Below are 22,265 nucleotides of genomic sequence, written 5' to 3' on the forward strand. Positions count from 1 at the left end.
CCGGACCCGCGTAAATTGGGGATCCCATTGAGGTAGTAAAAATTAGCAAACACATTCGTTCCTCACTTCTAGGTGTATGTAAATTCCATGTGCCGCTACCCCAGAGGACATGAAGACATGAGCAGTGCTTTATGCATGACTGACACAGTGCTTAGTGTAGTTGTGTCGACCGAGGCCTAGTTGTGTTTGAAAGCCTCGGACTCGCCTACGCTGCAGTCACCGCCAGGCGGAGGGCACAATCGGTGGGGCAGATCCATGCCCTGTGACTGCCGGAAAGCTAGGGACTCAAAGTGAATGGACAGGGGGTGTGTTTCTGTATCTTTACGAAAGTAGGCGGGAATTTGTTTTCCTATCAATTTTAGCACCGTTAAGTAGGTACTAGAGTACATCATTATTGTAATTTAACGCAAATAGTGTGTTTTCCTCAAGCAGGGGCTTTTTAGCAGACCTACTTGTCAACATTTGAGGAGGCTATGTCTCGGTTTACTTGTAGGTCCTGTGTGGCTGCTCACTAAAGGAAAAGTTGTTGTAATCAAATGACTCTTTAGTCAGACATAGTTAGATTTTTAGTAACTACTGATATATGCAGATTAAAACTGATACGATTAGTTTACTACTTTGTTACTGTGTAGCTATTGTAATTGTAATAGTTAAAGAAATGCAAACCCCTAACGTGTTCATTTTTTCTTTCTTGATGCTACCGAACAGGTGACTATTGGGTCTGTATGTTGCCCATGACATCCTGTGACAAGTGAAGGAGTTGATACAGGAGGAGCCATGGCTTTTGAGGAGATCAAGGGTAAAGGAGGAATGGGTAATAGTGACTGAGAGCATAGATTTATTGTTTACCTACTGTGCGGGCTTATCAATTATACAAATTTTACTTGTGTTAAGTAGAGATGCTGGGTTTATATTTTAAGGGTAGGTGGTAAAATACTAATTTCCTGTGCTTTAGATATGGGGATGGAGGGTGACAGGGGCCTTGTGGCTGGTCGTAGCCAAAGAGAGAAGAGGAGGTCATACAAGGATCTGCTCAGGGAGGAGGAGGAGATCGCTGCTCAGGTTCGAAAGTCTTCCAAGAAGCGACCCAAGGTAAGGGTCTTGACCACATATTAGCCTACCAATGGAATTACACCTCTTGCCTTCTGTTGAGGTTAGGACTGCCCAGTAAAGCAATACTGATGATAATTATTTTTGTTATGATTCTATAAAGTTAGGGTTGGCTATAATTATTGTCATTGTGGTATATATATATACATATATATATATATATATATATATATATATATATATATATATATATGTATGTATATATGTATATATATGTATATATATATGTGTGTGTGTGTGTGTGTGTGTGTGTGTGTGTGTGTGTGTGTCGAGGCCCAAAACGGAATCTGGCCCGATTCAGAATCGGGCCGGCCCAGAATGGAATTCTATTCTAGGCCGGCCTAGAGTGGAATCCTGCTGCTATAATGTTATTTTTATACCATGTTTAATGCAAATGATCCATAATTCCATAATTTGTCATAATTTTACATTTTCAGTCTTACATACCTTGAGTAACTATTGTCAATTTCAGTCGATTTCACTGTACCATATATTGGTGGGGAGTACCACTAGGTTCTATTTGTAAATAAAGTGTATTATAGTTTACAATTAAAATGTTGTTTGTTTCATTTTTTTTCACATATTTGCAAATTCCATGTATTGATTTTTGTGATAATTTAGATCATTTGCATTAAACATGGTATAAAAATAACATTATAGCAGCAGGATTCCATTCTAGGCCGGCCTAGAATAGAATTCCATTCTGGGCCGGCCCGATTCTGAATCGGGCCAGATTCCGTTTTGGGCCTCGACATATGTGTGTATGTATAAAAAAAAAAAAAAAAAAAAAAAAAAATATATATATATATATATATATATATATATATATATATATATATATATATATATATATATTTTTTTTTTTTTTTTTTTTTTTTTTTTTTTTCAGTTTTTTATTGGTTTACATAATTTTAATCATGCATATTTTCATGTTGAAGAAAGATTGCATTTTGAGCATGATTTTTCAATACCCTACCTCGAGATTTCTATAATATTATGTTGTTTGGCAAGTATTTATCATGTCGTAACCATTCCTTCAATGTTGGGGTGGAATTAAAAAATTATCCTTTAAACTTGAAAGAAATTATTGATATTGTCTAGTATGAACATTTTGAACATGGTAATATTTTTGGCCACATTTCATTCAGCCCTAGTGAAAATTCACACTGCCTTCGAGCTCAAATCTTATTAACTGCTCATATCTGATTTTTTTTTGTTTGTCTGCTCCCAGTATTTTTTAAGTATGTTCAGTATCAGATTCCAGTGCGAAGAGGTCACTGTCCTTAACGAACCACAAGCACTAAAGCAGTGGACTTAGAACTGTTCAGATCATGTTCTTCAGCACACACACTGAAAATTCTTCATTTTAAGACTATAAGTAAAAGTTGGGTATTCAAAGCCTTACTTTTAAGCTGAAACGTTTAAGTTCATCCGATCATTCTTTATTATGCAGTAGAACAACCCCGTCAATGTTTTACAGTTACATTTTTATATATAATGTTTTACATTGTTATTACTGCTCTATTCATGTTAAATACCTTATAGGATGTGAGTGACTCCTTCCAGTATAGAGTTGTGGTGAATGTCTATTTAAAGTGAAATAGAAGTCACTTGAGCTTTGATCTGATGAGGTTACATTGCACTTACAGATCTGTATCTGATTCAGGACCATGTATGGACAGCATCTACATCAGCATTGAACAGATCAGATTCCATATGATTTGAGCTGCTCGAACTGTTGTGACAAAAAATAGACCTGAGTCATATATGAGAGTGAAAGATCAGATTTGGGACACTTTTAGTGTTAACATAGCCTGTGAACTGGGGAACTGAAAACCACTGTGTCATTTCCAGGATTCTGAACTTTTCATGCTGGGAGGAGAGTCTCATAAAAGAAGAAGAAACATGGAGATGACTACTATTACAAAGGTGAGGGGTGACTATGTTGAATTTTTTTATTATCATGTTTTGTGTGCTTTTAACTAAAGTTTGATCTCATTTACTTTGCTCTTTTTTCCTGATATCAGACCACGAGGGCCCACCGCCCCACAAGAAAAAACACAAGTCTGCAGAGCGGTCACCAACTCTCTCCTCCCCGTCATCCTCCCACCCGACAGATACAGCAATGGGCCTCCTACAGGCTATCACTTCTCCCCTGGCCACAGGTTCTGATCCCAGCCCCCACTTGCACAAGAAACCCTCCTACCCTTCCTTCTCCTCACACTCTTCCAAGGACCGGAAGCGTGGAGAGCAGTGGCAGCGGTGGAGGAAGCAAGGGAGCCACTCCTTCTCTCACTCCCGACCGCCATCATCATCCTCATCCTCGTCCCAAGAAGCACTCTCCTCTTCCTCAAAGTCCTCTTTATTCCATGGTGGAACTCCCAAAGAGGAGCCGTTGACTTTACGTGAGGCCGATGGGTTGAAAATGAAGCTCATAATGTCGCCAGAGAAAGAGGAAGCGGAGAGCTACTCATTTACATCACACTCATCCAAAGGTGGTGTAAAGAAAGAGAAGGAGAAAGACCGCATGCAGCTTTCAAAGACACCCAAGAAGAAACTACAACAGAATCGAGATCCTCTGCCTGTTGTCGGGAAAGAGGTGGAGGTGGAAGGTAAGATATAATGAATGTTTCTTGAGACATTTGTTTTTTGTTTTTTTTTCCAGTAAAAATGTCAACCCTGTGTTGTGATGTTCACATTTTTTGCTCTTGTTTTTGTTTGACAGGTCATTATGGAGGTGGTATGGGAGATGATAGCTCTTCATCTGGAGGTGAATTGGAAGCAGGTGAATTGGTTATTGATGACTCCTACACACACCTGTCAAAAAAGAAGAAGAAGAGCAAGAAGAGCAAAAAGAAAAAGGACAAAGAGAAAGACAGAGAGAAGGATAAAAGTGGGAAGGACAAGAAACACAGCAAAGGATTTGGAGGTGAGTTTAGATTTCCTAATTTCAAGAAATCATGCCAACATAGTTAGAACTGTTTCCAGTATTAAAGGTATTTCAGTTCCTCATGAAGCCTTTAAGCTCTGTTCGTCTGATTTTCTTTGCTTTGTCTTTTTTGTGACATCCTGCAGACTCTTCAAGAAGCCACAGTCACTCCCATCCCACGGTCACCCACAGCGCTGTTGGTCCCATGTATGCCATGGGGACACCCATCCCCCAACACCACCATCAAGGCAACGACGGAGTAATGGAGAAGAAGAAGAAGAAGGATGACAAAGATCGGGACAAGCACGAGAAGGATAAAGATAAGGTAGGATATTAGAAGTCATGTTACTGTAACATCTGGTAGCTTAGAATAGAATAATGGCAGTAATGTAGTCGAGGTACAAAGCAACTAGGCCTATAAATAAGAGAGCCTTGTCCATCTGTTGATTATCATATTTTGTACGTGATCAGTCTCTTGGTCCATAAAATGTCAGAAAACAGCAAAAACTCAAAATCGAACAGTTTCCCAAGATTATGTCCTAAGAATATGGTATTTGATCCACAACCCGAAGATGTCCAGTTAACTTTACCAGATAACTAAAGAAACCAGAACACATTAACAATTTCAGATGCTAGAATCAGAGACTTTATTTTATTTTTTCAAAAAAGTAAGTTTCCAAATAGTTTGACAATTGGAAACTTATCAATAATTCAGATAATCATTGCAGCTGTAATGGCACAACATCTACACAACAATATCAGGATTCTAAACAGGAACATAAAAGGTAGATGTATGTATTGTTCATCGGTTAGTTAGATGAGACTGTCCTCTTTGATATCCTGAATACAGTTTACACATGTACCAGGATGTAAAAGAAAAAAACATATGAAATAAACTTCACTCTGGAACCACTAGGATGTACAGTTGGCTATGAAGAGAATGTCATACATTGCTTCATTTCAGTTTGGGTTAAGACAACATAAAATGACAAAATTAGACCCAAAGACCATGAGAAGCAGGTGTGGAGGATTTCCATTTGAACGAAATAAGTCCTTTCACCACCAAAGTGACAAAGGTGGCATAGTCACTTGTCAAGTCAGTTAAGGAACCAATAACAAGTGCAGGTTCAGTCTCTTGAGAATGTGCTGGTACAATCAATAGACATGAGACATGAGCATCAGTAAATGTGTCTGAAAGGTCTGCAGGAAACATATCAGATCTGACACAGCAATGGTTCAAATATGTGTTGGTTTTGGACAAAATTGACACATATGGGAATGAATTTGCCTTGACTTAATAATATTTTTTCTCTTTTTGTAAATACATTTGAATAAATACTGATATGTAGCTGCATAAATTAGAATATTACCTTGTTTCCTTCCTCTTTTGTGATGCCATGTTGGAAAACACTGAGACTATAATGACCAAATGACAGTGAAAATACTCAGTTGTAACTCTTGTGTCTATCCTGTATATCCCAGCTTTATTTTTAAAGGGTACCTGTAGTGAATTTTCATTGCTAGCTACTTCAAAAGATCACATATAATACTTGCTGTTCCGTCAGGTAACTTACCTTATAGCCTGTTGTCAAGTACGCACAAGTACTAAGTCACTGCACCGTCAGTCAGGCATGGTCAGTGACATGGTGCCTCCTAGTGATGCAGATTTGTTGTATGGTCCAATTACCTGGGCTGCATTGGACTGGTCACGGACCCCGTGCAGCAGACACCAGTCTAAGATGACACATAATGGGCCAGTGCTGGGCAATGGCGGAGTGCAAAGCTTACAGCTGCACAAACAACAAGCACAAACACATGTTTTCCACTTAATCTCGCTCACTGACTGCTGCTTGTTTACTCGCACTCCGTCACCCAGACTCAACGATGGTACTTACACTTAACAGATTTTCTTTTCACGCTTAAAAAAACGGTTTGAATATTATTTTTTCCAATGGACTTTCATTTTTCTTGTATTAATTTATTCTTTTCTTTTTTCTCTGTAGCCCAAGAAAAAGAACACAACAGCATACCAGGTGTTTTGTAAAGAGTACAGGGTCAACATTAATGCAGAACAACCAGGACTAGGTGAGTCAAATATTGACGTACAGTTTAACCCTCGTGTTGACACTTTGACCTTTCAGACAACAAACGATTAACAATATGTGTGTGTGTTTGTTTTGTAGTGTTTGGTGAGCTCAGCAAGAAGTTGGCAGAGGTGTGGAAGGCAATGCCTGAGAAGGACAAACTAGTATGTTTTTATTAATTAATTTTTTTTTTAACCCTTTAACCCCTGAGACATTATTGCAATGAAACCCCCTGCTTGGAATTTGCGTCTGTTTCAGTGTCATAAAAGCTGCTGTGAGTATGAACTTGTGTTCCTTTTCTTCAGTGGTTTTGCTTTACTGTGTGTTTTAGGGTCAAAACAGAGTTGGATAACAGAAAAAGACAGAGAGGAATTGAAGTTGTACAGGTTTTTACTAAATAATGCACTCAGAATGTACATCGATAAGACATTTAGGATGTTTAACATTAACTGTGAACTGGAACACAATGAACAACAACAAGTATTTGAATTTTGGCCCAGTAGTTTTGGTTTTGGGGCTCTTTTTTTTCTGAATCAGTCCAGCTGCTTTTTGGCACCTGGTTGAACTCCAAAAAGCAGTTACATGGTCAAATCCCGGTAAAAACACAGTACAAAAAAAAAAAGGATATCACAACAACACTGTAAACAGCCATAAAAACAAAAACACGTCAAGAAAAACGGTGTAAAAAACAAAAACAAAAAAACAAACCATCTATTTTATAGTGAGTCGGTCTCACTCACTGCTCTGCGTGCTACCCCATTCCAGTGGTGACAGGGGGTGCACTGAGCATACTCAGATGTCTATGGAAAGGACAATGTCTATTCTCGCTGTGCATTTTGAGATTTTTCCTATTGAGCAAATAGTTGATGTTTATGAATATTTAGAATAAATCATACATTCAGAAGGCTCACCACAGACATGTCAGGGGTTGAAGGGTTAATCAATTCATGAAATCCATCTAAATATATAGAATACTGCCTATTGCTTGTAGTTGTGCTGTGTCTCATGCGTGATGTTTTTGTGGACAGGTTTGGAGACAGAAAGCTCAGTATCTTCAGCACAAACAGAACAAAGCTGAGGCCACCACTGTCAAACACAAGACGCCCAGTGAGAGCAAAACTAAAGGTCAGTGAAAGTTTTCAGCCAAGTAAAGTTCAAAGTGACTGAAAAGAAATCTTTATCATCTCTGTGTTGTCAGTTGTTGTTGCTCATGTGTAAGGCTTTAATTGAACTGTGTTTGGTGATGAAAGTTGTCACAGTGGGAACAGGGATGGTGTCGCCGAACAGAGCACCAGGCACCGTGTCCCTGTCCCCGGCCAGAGTTCCTGACGTGGATCCCATTGATGCTGCAGCTCACCTGCAGCTGCTGGGAGAGTCCCTGTCCCTAATTGGACACCGGCTACAGGAAACAGAGGTTAATGTCCACTTCAGCACATTCACAGCACTTATAGAGGGTATGCACATACGTCACTTCCCCCCCAGGCCACGCCCCTCTAAGTCAGACTGAGTGGCAAAAACCAACCTGCTCAACATGATGGAGTATAGCAGTAAACACAGTGAGACTGGGAAAATGTGAAATATGAAATTAAATGAAGGACAATTGGACTCGACATGGATCCGTACAAGCTACCAAAGAACAAGTGGTCCACGAACATTGACATGTGACCCGAAATCGCGTATCCTGACCAGTGTTGGGAATAACGGCATTAAAAATAGCAGCGTTACTAACACCGTTATTTTTTTCCTGTAACGGGTAATCTAATTAATTAATTAATATTTATTTGAAACGTTACAACGCCGTTACTGGCAGTGAAATGTGGCGCGTTACTATGCACTGATATCTAACAGCTGTTATCTGCCCTGACTCACTCGGCCAGGCACGAGAGGTGTGACGTTCGCGGACGAGTCGAGTCTTCTGAACGGCTCTTTTCAGTGAACGATAAGAGCCGATTCGTTGCGAGCCGTTTGTTTACGAGCCGTTCTCATATTCACATTGCCTACACTGCCTTCATGCTTCACCTGTGTACCCCATGAGTCTGACTTATCCACACTGCCTTCACCTGAATGACTAATGATTTGTCCGAGTTTGAGTTGTCCGCAGCACACCCCATTCACCTGAACGCAGCTACGTGCACAGCTAATTTAGGGGAGGAGTTATCAGTGAGTCTGACTGACTGGACTGAAGACATTTACCGCTGTATCAGGGAGGAGCAACTGAAAAACAGAGATGTGGGATAAACTGGAGGAGCATCATCTTCCTATAAATGCAGATATGCACTTATGTGGTGGAAAAGCCAGGCCGTGGTGGACCCCAGCCTCACCACAGTTATGATATGTAGTACCGTGCTGTTCTACTCTATGCAGCTGGCCCATGAAACACACTCAAAAATCAGTTTCCTTTTACATATTTGAAGGTTTTTCAAAAAAGTTATGCAATAATTACTTTCCCTGGTAACTAATTACATTTATGAAGGAGTAATTCTGTTACTAATTCAATTACTTTTTGGGGGAAAGTAACTAGTAACTATAAATAATTACTTTTTAAAAGTAATTTGCCCAACACTGATCCTGACATCAAGGGTGTAGGGGATCATCACTATTTTTACCTGAAACAAATATACATGGTTTCATCATTACTGACAATCAGGGGCTAAAACTAGGCAGAGAACCAACTGATCCAAAGTCCATTTACAGTAGACAGTGTACTGACCCCAGAATATATGCATGATCTACTGGTACTGAGGAGATTTAAGTCTAGTTAATATCAAGTACTTTATACAACACAGATACTACTGCTTTGTACGAGCAGGGTACAACTGTATTCTTATGATATTTGTCCCACCTGTTTTTAAATTACGACATTGTTCTTGTAATATTATGGCTTTGTTATCGGAATATGACCACTTTAATCTGATAAACGAATGACATTTTTGTTAAATTATGAGTTTTTTTTATAACTACGACTTTATTCTCATAACATTGTGATTATTTTTGTATTCGACTTTATTATAAAATCATAAAATTATGGGTTTTATATTGATATTTTATGACTTTATACTTGTAGTGACAATCATTTTTATTTTCTCATGTGGCCCTAATATGCTGTCATAGCTTTATTCTCCAGTTCCCCCGTATTTGAAAAACTAGGTTAGCCTCAGTTTCAGTTAGTTTACAAATCATGTAGGAGCACAAGGTTCATAATCACAAAATGAAGACAAAAACCATGAAAGAAAAATCATGAAACCAAGAACTTTACTAAAAAGTAACGTTAGCCAAAACCATACGTAATTAAAGGTATGATTTTACCCAAAAATACACCATAAATTAATGTTACCTGACATGAAACGGGATCCACAGATCTAGGTTTGGTTTCCTGGATTTGTGGATCCATCTACTTCTCTTTTCTTTGGCTTTTGGTGCCTGTAAAACGATAGCTCCAACTGCTTTTCAAACCTGTTCATACAATCAATCGCTAAACAACTCTTCCCCATTTTTTATTAAATATTGTTCTTAAGTGTAGACGGTATTGAAGCCAACGCTGCTACTCATCTCCCTCTTTCTGTCACTCTGGGCGGAACCGCGGTGTCTTCCGCCAGCAGAGACGTCACGTGCATACCCTCTATTCTATGACAGATTTAAAACATACAGATGGCACTTGACAGTTTATTAAAAGGGTCCATGGTGTTTCCTGGTCTTAGGGGATGGTGGCAGTGTCTGGGAGTCTGTCTGTCCTTCTGGACTCCATTTTATGTGCCCTGGGACCACTGACCTGTCTCACAGCTCAGATACCACAGTTAAACGGCTGTCCTCGAAACGTCCTGGTATTGTATTAATTTATTTATTTTTATCACTGCTATAATGTGGTCACTTTAAACATTTCAGCCATGCTTAATACTTCTCAAATCCATTTTTACTCACACTTCTGTCTAGTACTAGTCTACAAGTAAAATGTCTCCAGAATAAAAGGCCGGAAGTGTTACCAAATTTGTATAGAACAGAATAGTATCTGCTCGGTTGGTTTATTCATTCTGATTTGAGCTGGTGCTTCAGTGTTTATTACTTTATAGTAATTTTTGGCATTTGTGTATACCTATTAAGGAATAATTAATCCTAAAGAGCTAGTTGGAGGTAGTTTTTAAGATGCAGTATTGGGCCAACATATGACATTCTATAAAGGGTTTTACCAAAAAGGAATGTTTGTCCTTTCAGAACACTCTGCATATTACAACACATTTAGTTTTCACATTCATCTAGTGTAGGATTAATAAATCTGTTGCATAAATGTTACATAACGTTTCATCATTTTTTTGGTAAACAGCATTTTTGTCAGTTGTTTTCCAGTTCACCGGATCAAAGTGTGTAAGATTTAGCACATTTAATCTATGAAGCAGATAAATCCAATAAATAGTCGACCAGAGTAGTTTATCGTACCAGGTCATTTGATGCAAACTCATCCAAGTTCATGTTAGGGATTTTCTTGAAAACATTATGTAAAAACTTCAAAGGCACAGTCATACTCATAGACTATTACTACTATACAGTAAATTTATAATAGTCATACTATCCAGTACCTTTAGTTTCAAGGTGCCATTGGAAAAGGAAGACTAAATCCCAAAGTAATTTAAGTCCTTCATATTAACTTCAAATTAAGGAAAAACTGTTTGAATCATCAGAAAAATTGGACTCGCTTTATTGTTTTCTAGTGTTTGTTGTTAATGTTTTTAGAGATTAGTCCAGAAAAGTTAGAAATTGTTTACGTATTTAGCTTACGAACTGAATATAATATTTTGTCCAGACACATGGAATGACAGGATGCCATAAACTGCACAACAAACCAGACATTACAAACTGTAACATGCAAATTTCCTAAAGTCAAAGAAAAGTAGGTTTAATGGGTATCACAGATAGAATTTGGTAAGGTGTACCTATTAAAGAAAACCACTGAGTGCAATATTAGAGCTGGTGATAAGATAAGACAAGATAAATTAAGATAAGACTTTACTGATCCCACTGTGGGGAAATTGCAGTGTTTACAGCAGCAAACAATACAAAAACAAAACTGCAAGAAGACGAGCAGAAACATTCAAGAGTGAACAGGAAATATAGAAGAGAATCTTCTATTTATATTACTATTTTTTAACATGTATACAAATTATTTACGTATTTACAATATTGTTGTAAAGTTAAAAAATATGGGAAATCTATCTTAATGTAAAATAGACAGTTTCTGCAGTGACACTTAAAAGCTGCGTATGACTTTTGTCACCAAATTTTCATCAAATCTGTGAAACCCGAGTCATAGAATAAGTATCACGAATCAGTAAATCTTTCTGTGATTACGCACCTGAATCTCTTCCCTCACGGTGAACAATTTCAAAGTGCACTCCACCATAAACAATTTGTTTACAAACAGAGCCAGGAGGTATTTTCAGAAATTTGTCGCAACATGCATTGTGGGAAGCGGAGCTCCACGCAGCCGCATTATGGCTGCAGCGGCAACAAAGACGGACATGGCTTCATAGCCTCTTGCTACTGCAACAAGAGGCAATGAAAAGGCAGAAAATGAAAGATTTATTGTTATTAATTAGATTTTAGCAACAGTATTGACATGAGTACAGGTTGTCAATCAGTAGGGATTGTTGCTACTAATTTTAGCCCAGTGCAGTGAAATATAGTTATTTGGTGAGAATAGATTTACAAGTGAGTATTTGGAGCTTTAGGTTTTTCAGGATCCATAAACTAGGAGAGCGTATGTTTTATGTGTAGTATGACAGGTTTGTTGTTTTTACTTGTGGGTATACCACCATTTTCCAACAAACTCGTTCTTTCGTTTTCAGTCAAATACGTTGGACAACATCGCCTACATCATGCCTGGGCTGTGATTAACAGAGGATGATCAGTGTGGACTGATGCGATGTGTCTGTGTGGAACGGTCATTTCAGAAGTGACCCTCTGGACTTTAATTTAAGCCACCATTTGGCATCTGAAAACTTGGATATTTGTAGTGTCAACATGTTTTTAAAGTGTATTTTTTTAACCCCTTTTCTCCTAATTTTCTAATTGTTGTATTTTTAAGAGACACATTTTACTGACCATGTTGAGCTCTCTTGGCAACGTCAGCTTCGTTTACTGTTACTGTACAGTGGACTTTGTATGAATGAGTGTGGAACTGCATTTCAGAAGCTGTTAACTATTGAAATGATACTGTATGACTGTTAAATGAACTGTACATGTTTTCTTTCTTTTTTTTTTAAACAATGTATAGGAACTCATACATCATCCACATAATATATTGGACATGGGACATTTTTCTTTTATCATGTAAAAAAGTACTGTCATCCTTTACTGTTTTATACATTTGATATTTTACTGCGCATATGGAAGTGAAAGTCTGTACCGTAGAAATACACAGGTGATAGAAAACGCCTTTAGGTTCTGAATCAGGAGCTGCTTTAACTAATCTGTCAGAGCATCACGTTTACCAAAGCAGCAACAATAAACTATGACCACTCAACAAATTCACTGTTTTTTCTAATGATGCAGCTATCAGCATGTGTGTGTTTTAACTGTTGTCATTTGGGTTTCAGAGAATGATTGGAAAAACAGTATTTTCACCACATATACTACCATTTATCTCAGTGGTTCCCAACGTTTTTTGGCTTGTGACCCAACTTTAACATCACAAATTTCTGTCGACCCCAGACATTCAAAATGGAGACTTTTTTTTTTTTTTTTTTTTTGCTAAAATTAATTTGTTTTTGATCATGTAATAGTTTGCGATACTATGTTGCAAATAAACGTTAATTGTAGGGAACATTTAATAATAATAATAATAATAATGGATTCGATTTATATAGCGCTTTTCTAGACACCCAAAGCACTTTACATTATTGACCCATTATTCATTCACTCTCACATTCTTCCTCTGGTGGTGTTAAGCTACATCTGTAGCCACAGCTGCTCTGGGGCAGACTGACAGAAGCATGGCTACCATTTAGTCTATATAATGTATATTATTATGGACGGAGGCAGAAAAGCCAGGTGTAGATTACTGCACCAAGTGAGAATTGGATTTTCCTTGGTCAGGATATGTACAGTCAGTCCAGCTTGGACTTAGAAGGCTGACAATTAATACTGAACAAACAAGAACTCAAACTATGAATTCTGCAAGAGCTGCAGCATCTGAAACCGACCACAATGAACATTTGAAAGATAAACAGAACCACAGTTTGTCATGTCTTTTATGTATTGGGATGTCTCTGTCAACTCACCATATATATTTATTAGTAAGTTTTTTTTTTGTTTGTTTTTTTCAATTACTAGAAATTTCAGGCAACCCCACGTGGGGTCCCGACCCCAAGGTTGAAAAACACTGATTTATCTCCTCTGTGTTGGAGGCGTAAGGGGCACAAGAATCACAAACAATGTATGAGCTGTGTTTTAAGTTCAGGATTTCCTTAAACTGAGATGAGGTGGGACTATAGTTTTTCCAAAAATATGCGAAAGTCTTGCGACAATGCACAATGTCTGATGCTGCCGTTCCTGAACTGAGGGTTGGGACCTGAAATGGACTGGAGCTGTTTTCATTGGGTCATTATTTGTCAGAGTAAAACCGATGATAATAATGTAACATGATAAATGAATTAATTTTTGTATCAAAACTAGTAAGCGAGTGTTCTCTGGAAGAGTTTATAAAAGCTGCAAAGCCATGTAAAAGATGCATTCTGTAACAAAGATCAGATGAAAACATTCATCTAATCCTTAGGGACAGTTGAGCATATTTTACACACTTGATTCATTTTTTGGGATAATTTTGGTTGTGCATGCATATGATTGATTTTGGCAAGAGTGTATTTTTTAATTTGATCTTGTTATTTCCAGCTCAGCTCCTACAGTAAGTCTAAACTACACTGTGTACAAACAAGTATTACACTCATGCTGTTAAATGCACTAAACATGCTATTGAAACCCATGTAGAAGCTGATAACATGATAACGACAGAAAATGCAATAACGGCCGATAACATAATAAAAGTCCTGAACTGATAATGTAATAACTTTTGGCCAATAACATATTACATTATTGGCTGGTTATTACGTTGTTGGCCTGGTAAAATAAAATTCTTTGCAAATGTAATAACTGAGCCAATAACGTAATAATATATTTATATCACTGTATTTAAGTTTCATTTATTAGATATAACTGTTAAAATCTCTCTCTCCATGTATTTGTCTAATTAACTTGATGGTTAAAATAATCTCTCCTCCTGTCTGCTGCTCCTTAGCCTTTCAAGCTATCTCCAAATGATGTGGAAGTACACATGTTTACAAACATAGAAAATGGTATGATATGAAATATGTCTGACATGTATGACATGTAACTCACTCTTGAAGATAATTTTTTTTCAGTTAAGGATTTTTTGATTTCCCATAATTGACCACTAGATGGCAGTTGTGTGACATTGACTTTCTTCAGTTGTCCAAACTTCCTTGCTTCCTTTCTAAGACACATGTTGAAAGGTAATCAGTGATCAGTTTTCTTTGGTGAACAGTTCATTTTGTTGAAACTCTTGCATATACCACGTACAATCTTATATATTTAGTGCAAGAGGATATAATATTATTGAGAGTGTATTCAAAGTTAGCTGACTGTACCTAGCTAACTGTTGGCTAGTTATTAGCATTATTAACTATTACAGGTTGATAATATGTAAACATTTTAAGGATTTGTCCCATATTTGATCTATTCAGTTTATCATTTCCGTTCCACAAAATTTACCAGAAGTCATGAGCTAAAACACACACACATGCACACACGCACGCATACACGTACATACATACATACATACATACATGCATACATACATACACATTTTTCTTTAAAAATGTTTATACCCCCTGATATTATCATGTATGATGTTGGACATCAATAAGGTGGGACATGACACAAATGTTATTTGGTATTTTGGAACATATTTTCTTACAACTATATCTACATTTTAGAATGTGCACTACTAGTACGTGGATTATTGGATTTGAATTTTTGCACGGTGATCAGTGAACAGCTGCGTGTACAACCCACGGGGCTGTGAAGTCACTGAAGGGCCGGGTCAACCCACCAGGAACGAGGAAGTGTCTCCATCCCGCAGTCAACACTAAATACGGCAGAGACCAGGACCAGAAATGTCCGCATCTGGATCCCATTCAGGTAGGATTATTGAGTCCTGTCAACATGTGGAGGTTCCAGGAATGCGGTGGAGGAAAGTCCTTCTGCGCATGATCGGGTTGTATTTTAGTAGATGTTGCTTGTGTTGGGTGTTTGACAGTTAACGGCAGCTGGAAGGGCGCTCCCACTGCTGAGAAAAACAAAACACAGAATCTAGACCCAGGACTCACCACTATCAGCTGACTGATGGATCAGACTTGACACACGAGTCACGCAGGGTGGAAGGGTTGCATTTCCTGCTGCAAAAGTGTGTGTTGAACTCGTGTGTGTACGTTTTGGTGTGTGTCTGTCGTTGCTTCTCCAGAGCTCAGGCTGGTGGTGCTGGGCCGGACCGGGGCTGGGAAGACCTCTGCGGTCCGCTCCATCCTGGGCCTAGAAGACCTGCAGCAGGACACGGAGGACTGTTGGAAACTCAGAGGACAGGCTGCAGGCAGACAGGTAGACTGAGGATAAGCACTGTTTATGTCTGTACGACTCTGAGTTAAATGCACATTCATTGGCACTATTTTGTCCACTTAAGATCACCATGCACACCTTAAAACTGGGGTAGTAATTCTTCTATAACCCTAATGTCCTGTTGTGTTATATTGTGTCCTTAGTTCTGTGTGCATTATAAGGAGAAAAGTATTCAGACATGTTGAATTCAGGTGTTTCTTTTTTAGCAGGTTATCGTTATTATCTTTGCTTCCAAAAATGCCTGAGAGATGGTTTTTACTTAATTCCTCTCAACATTGTTTTTTTTGGGTTTTTTTTTTTTTATCCACGACTGATTTTAAATGTTCTACCTCTAAATTTCTAAAATATGTTTCATGCTCTGACTGAATAATACATTTCTACCACAACTAATCATCTTGGCAAGGCAATGCAAGGTAGATTTATTTGTATAGCACAATTCATTCACAGTGCTTTACTAAAAGGGAAAAGAGACAGGTTAAAAACACACAATTACAATTAAAACATAATCAATAAAACATAAATAATAATCAATTAAAACAAAGTAAAAGGTCAGAGTGCAGATAGAACCCTTTCAGTTGTTATATGCACAGTTGAACAGAGCCGTTTTCAGCCTGGACTTAAACATTGTCACAGTAGAGGCCTGTCTCATGTCATCAGGAAGACTGTTCCAGAGTTTAGCTGCATAGAACTGAAACGCAGCTGTTTAGTCCTGACTCTGGGCACCATCAGAAGACCAGTCCCTGAGGTTCTCAGGGTCCGAGATGGTTCATATGGGACCAACATGTCACAGATGTACTTTGGTGCTAGACCATGGAGAGACTTATAGACCAGTAGAGTTATTTTAAAGTCTGTTCTTTGAGCCACAGGAAGCCAGTGTAGAGATCTGAGCACAGGACTAATATGGTCGTACTTTCTGGTTCTAGTTAGGACCAGAACAGCAGCGTTCTGGATGTACTGCAGCTGTCTGACAGCTCGTTTAGAGGGTCCAGTGAGAAGGCCGTTACAGTAGTCTAACCTGCTAGAGATAAATGCGTGGATAAGTCTGTCTAAGTCTGGCTTAGACAGTAAACCTTTGATTTTGGCAATGTTTTTGAGATGGTAAAAGGCTGATGATGTAATTGATTTAATGTGGCTGTTAAAGTTTAGGTCTGAGTCCATTATTACCCCTAGATTTCTAACCTGATTTTTAGCTTTTAGAGTAAGAGATTCCAGATGACTGCTGACACTTTCTCTGGGTTTTTGTGGGCCAAAGACAATGACTTCAGTCTTGTCTGAGTTTAGTTGGAGAAAGTTATTTTGCATTCACACAGTGATCTGTTGGAGGCAGTCACAGAGTGAGTCCACAGGCCCATGTTCACCTGCTATCAGTGAGATGTAATTCTGAGTGTCGTCTGCACAGTTATGGTAGGACATGTTATTACAGTGTATTAACTGGCCCAGGGGCAACATGTAAAGATTGGACAAGAGAGGTCCCAGGATGGACCCTTGGGGGACCCCACAGGTCACTGCCATTTGGTTTGACACACAGTTTCCGAAATTTAATCATTTGTTCCTTGTGCCAGTATGAACATTTCATGAAATTTTCATCCAAATTCATCCATAACTTTTTGAGTTATCTTGCACATGGACAGACAGACAGACAAACCAGGGTTAGGGACTCCTGCAAAGATGCTGGAACTGAAGAAGCTGCTGGAGCTGAAGTTGTGGATGCAGCAGGTGGGGTCCTTGGCTGTGGTGAAGAAGCTGCTGTAGCTGAGTCCTTAGCTGGGTCCTTGACTGGCAGGGCAGAAGTACCTCTCTCATTTCCCTTTTTTCTCACTGGCTCCTTGGGATCCTGTCCAGAGCCATTCTGGTGCCTCAGAGCATGGAGGAGGTTGTCCAGCAACTGTCTCACTCCACCTCTGGCCAGGTGCCTCTACTTTCTTCACATCACTTTGGAAGAAAAGTCTCCCTTAATATTAAGGAAATATTAATGTTTATATCTCAAATCAGCATGAACAGAACATCCAATGAGCTGTAGCCATCATGTGTCCTTATATTTGTAATATTATCCCTATATTTTTGTCCATATAGTTTATAAATATCAATATTTCCTTAAAGTTTAATGGGAGGCATTAAACATTAACCAATGCAATGCAATGATATTTATCTTAATATAGAGCTATATCATAACATGTGTCATTATTGTTTAGTAGCCCAGACCCCTGTTAGAAAAGAAACACCTGAATTCAGCATGTCTCAATACTTTTGTCCACATATTGTATATTGACCTTGAGAGAGATCCAGCAATGCCAGCTTTACTTTAAAAAAACGAAAAACAAAAATGCTGGTCACTGCAAAGGACACTCCATTAAAAAGATTTTAAATAAATAAATATATGTGTGTGTTTTGTTCTCTGAATGTGAATCTTAATATGCATAATAAAACAGATGCAGTGGTGGAAAACGTACTCACATCCTCCACTTAAATAAAAACATCAGTACTCCATGAAAATACTGAAAGACAATTAAAAAAAGTACTTTAAGTATGACAAGTAAATGCAGTTGTGCAGTAAAATGGTACAATAAATAAAAGAATTGTCAGGGTTTACTGTGATCGATGATGTTTTTGGATTCATTCATGTGTATGTTGTGTTTTATTGCTGAGTTGAAGATTGAGCTTATTTTATCTCCTTCATAAACTGTTGGTGGTTAAATCTGCAACAACCCATCATATTCTATTAGATCATCTGTTTGTAGTGCTGCTGGCCTGTGAAAAACACAGACCTCTAAAGTTTTTCATGAACTCAGAAAAACAGGCGACTTGTGACAAAGACTTTATTTAGCTTAAGAAGGATGCTCAATGTAAAGGATCCTTCAGTTATCACAAACATCTGCATTTTCCTCTGAGATGTAAAGGAGAAGAAGTGAAATGGAACTGGTCAAGAATAGGACAAGTACTTCACATTTTTAGTTTTTTAGTAAGAACCAACATATGAACAACATATAAACAAAATATATTCAAATAAAACAGTGAGAAATCAAACATTGTACCACACGAGTACATTTTTGTTTATACACTCAGACATGCAAAAGAACAGACCTGTGTTGGTTTGCAAATAAGTAAGTGATAACAGTGTAAGTCTGAGATCATCCTTTTTACCGCTAAACAAATGTATGTGTAACTGAACTCTGTCAATATTCAGGATGAGTGTCTCCATTAATGTGGACGATACACATCTTGTTGATCAGCTTAATTTAAAGTTACTCCTAATGCAGTCTGATAGGATTCAGCCGGACGACATGATTTGACAACATTTGATTCATCAAAATGTGGGATATAGAAAGAACATGACACTGTTTAATAGATAGTTTGATTAGATTTCTATGGTTATCTATCTATCTATCTATCTATCTATCTATCTATCTATCTATCTATCTATCTATCTATCTATCTATCTATCTATCTATCTATCTATCTATCTATCTATCTATCTATCTATCTATCTATCTATCTATCTATCTATCTATCTATCTATCTATCTATCTATCTATCTATCTATCTATCTATCTCCATCCATCCATCCATCCATCCATCCATCCATCCATCTGAAGCTGTGAATCTTACCAGAGCTGAAATGATAAATGGATTCATCAACTTGAAATGATTACATAAATTATTCAATTACAATTTTCCTGAATCGAGGCTTTGTTTCCTTAATTTTGATGCCACTAAACATTGGTTCCACTGATTTCTTTCACACTGATAATTGTGATGCACATGATGTCAGGATCAACACAAACAACATGGAGCATAGAAAAAGGCAGAAAATGTCTACATGTTTACTTTTCTTCACTGAAACCATCATTTACTCCTTTAAACTTTTAAGTTTTCACTCAAACATTAAAAATATTTATCTTTTTTTTAAGTTGTATGTTAGTTCCATCTTAAGTTGTTAGTAAGTTGGATATAAATGTGTTGAAGACTGCAGCGCACATATTGTTTGTGGATGTCATTTGACATGTTTATTGTTTATATACAGTAGATTGATATTTTACGTTGACTTTTATACTGTTATTGTTGTTCTTATTTCTATACTGATACTTTTGTATGTATAAATTTACTATGCATTTGCATCTATATTTGAGAGGTATGGCTGTAATTGGAGAAAAATCTATCTATCTATCTATCTATCTGTCTGTCTGTCTGTCTGTCTGTCTGTCTGTCTGTCTTTACTTATTTACTTATTTTCTTCCTACTTGTCACCATATATTGTGTAGCATACTGTAAAGTAGGCGGCCATTAATAAACTTTGCTTCTGCCTGAGCCTTTTTCAGTCAAATTGTATTATTTCTCTCTTCTTCTGTTTTGAACTGCACATATGACTGAAATAAATTAGCTAACAAACTAACACATTTTTTGTGGTTGTTGTTTCAGTTGTGGAATAATGGTTTAGTAGAATAAAATTAAAGAAACTAATTGAGAGATGAATTGATTACAAAAATAATCAATAGCTGCAGCTCAACTAGATGTAACATTTCGTCCCATTGGATAATTACTGCAGTGATTAGTATGTTTCAGCTGCAACAAGTTCTTTAGCCCGACCTGATGCAGCGAGTAGCTTCTCATTTCTTCACATTATTATCTTACCTGTCACTCACCCATATGCACATCTGTAATGCTGCTCATCCTCTCTGCTTCTGCTCTCTGTTGTTAGGTGGTGGTCGTGTCCAGTCCAGACTGGTTTGGTTCAAGCTCCTCCTCAGACGACAGAAGGAGGCACATCTCATCCCTCATCGCCTTCTCCAGTCCTGGACCTCACGCCTTCCTCCTGTGCGTCCCTGTGAACCAGCCTTCCGATGGCGAGACCCAAGCGCTGGATGTCCTCGACAAGTTGTTCGGCTCCACTGCGGTCAGCTGCAACACCATCGTGCTCTTCACCCACATGGCTGAGCTGGAGGAGGATGAGGAGCTGGAGGAGTACCTTGTCATGTGGCGAAAGGACCTGCGGGAGCTGGTGGAGAGGTGTGGAGACCGCTACCACACCCTTGAAACCCGCAGAGGAGAGGCAGAGATGGAGGGGAAGGCTGTGGAGGAGCTGATGGAGAAAGTGGAGCAGATGGTGAAGGAGAGTGGCGTACAACACTTCAGCTGCCCGTTGTACCAGGAGGTCGAAGGTCGGCTGAGAGAGAAACAGCTAGAGTTGGTGAGGCAGAGGAGAGGAGAGGCCACGGACTTTGAACCAGAGGAAAACGTGACGGATGAAGATGTAGCACAAGTCCGAGACGAAGCCGAGAAGAGCATCGGCGACTTAAACGTGGATGTCGATAGAATTTTCCCCAGTGACAGCGTCTCGTCCCCCTCCCCTGCCCCCTCGTTTCTCTGGGGTTTGTGGGAGAAGCTGACAGCCTGGACCAAGTGGCTGCCCAGGTTTGTGAGAAGGGAGGCTCTGCTGGGAGCCCTGGTCGGCCTGTTTGTGGGGGGGCCCTTTGGAGGAATGGTGGGGGCCACTGTGGGATCTGTGGCTACTGAAGTGGGGAGAAGAAAAACACAGAAAACCAAATAAAAACAGCACAACCAGGGAGTTAGAAATATATATTAGGTATGGAGTTGCACCTTCATGTCATTTCACTGTGTTTGGCCTCTGGCTGATCTGCTTCCACCTGCTGAAAATAGTATTTAAGATCAACAACAGTATTCACTTTCTGAAACACCCTCTACTATCAATAGCTTTATTGAGTGTTAATAAATAATGCTTTAGAGATTGGTCATAAATCATTAATCAGATCCACATTAGTGTTGTCAGGTTTGGAAAGTCCCTTTGTTTTTCTAGTCATGATTTAATCCCATATTGTCAACTGTCGCAAATTTGCATCAAACTGTTTCCATTACAGAATCAGATGAAATAGCGTATGTATTCCCCCAATGTCAGTTTGGGTGTATTTGATACATACCTGGTCAGGACACTGGAAATAATTTTGTGGCTTCAATAAAACCATCTCCTGAGATGGGGAAAATCTGTTTTATTACCTTTTCATTACTGTTGATATTGAAATTTTGATAAGATGCAAATTTGCATCTATTTTATGTGCTGTAGTCAAAGTAACAATCTCCACTTAATTTAACATCTGCTTGAAAGCAAGAACACAAATCATTTATTTTTTAATATACTTGGATATAAATTCAGCCATTACAGGGTAAATTTCAGTCATATACAGTATCAGGTGGTTCCTTCTGTAATATTTAGTGATATCTAGTGGTGAAGATGTAGAATGCAAACAACCATATCCCCCTTTTTCTCACCCTCCCTTTCGGTGGCCACTAAAACGACAAAATCCATGTTACAGCCAGTGTTTGGTTTGTCTGTTCTGGGCTTTTTAAGACATGTTGGTGGACTCCTCCATGACCATATTCTACTATAGGGCTAATAGATACATTTGGCATGGTGTCTGTGCAGGTCTTTTACTAAAATTAAACCTGAT

At 38.4% G+C, this 22,265-nt stretch overlaps 2 protein-coding genes across 2 annotated transcripts; both read left to right on the top strand.

Annotated features, from left to right (window-relative positions):
* Positions 1-41: 41 nt before the first annotated feature.
* hmgxb4a (HMG box domain containing 4a) lies at positions 42-12,641 on the top strand. The gene is given in 14 exon segments (XM_030140236.1): positions 42-305; positions 709-799; positions 956-1,092; positions 2,965-2,998; positions 3,001-3,039; positions 3,138-3,722; positions 3,836-4,039; positions 4,186-4,364; positions 6,043-6,124; positions 6,223-6,287; positions 7,152-7,248; positions 7,374-7,537; positions 9,822-9,944; positions 11,961-12,641. Coding segments are annotated over 13 exon segments (1,776 nt in total). The 5' UTR covers positions 42-305; positions 709-777; the 3' UTR covers positions 12,006-12,641.
* A 2,608-nt stretch (positions 12,642-15,249) lies between these two features.
* Positions 15,250-21,947, top strand: LOC115423446 (GTPase IMAP family member 7). The gene is made up of 3 exons (XM_030140266.1): positions 15,250-15,330; positions 15,653-15,786; positions 20,501-21,947. The coding sequence occupies exons 1-3, from the start codon at positions 15,306-15,308 to the stop codon at positions 21,347-21,349; spliced, it is 1,008 nt and encodes a 335-aa protein (XP_029996126.1). The 5' UTR covers positions 15,250-15,305; the 3' UTR covers positions 21,350-21,947.
* Positions 21,948-22,265: the final 318 nt, after the last annotated feature.

This window comes from Sphaeramia orbicularis, chromosome 8, assembly GCF_902148855.1.
Source record: "Sphaeramia orbicularis chromosome 8, fSphaOr1.1, whole genome shotgun sequence".
Classification (NCBI taxonomy): Eukaryota; Metazoa; Chordata; class Actinopteri; order Kurtiformes; family Apogonidae; genus Sphaeramia; species Sphaeramia orbicularis.

Bases quoted from the DNA above. Each gene is read 5' to 3' on its own strand.
- LOC115423446 (XM_030140266.1), top strand. From the start codon at position 15,306: ATGTCCGCATCTGGATCCCATTCAG. The intron at 15,331-15,652 runs GTAGGATTATTG...TTGCTTCTCCAG, and splicing joins CGCATCTGGATCCCATTCAG to AGCTCAGGCTGGTGGTGCTG. The intron at 15,787-20,500 runs GTAGACTGAGGA...CTCTGTTGTTAG, and splicing joins GACAGGCTGCAGGCAGACAG to GTGGTGGTCGTGTCCAGTCC.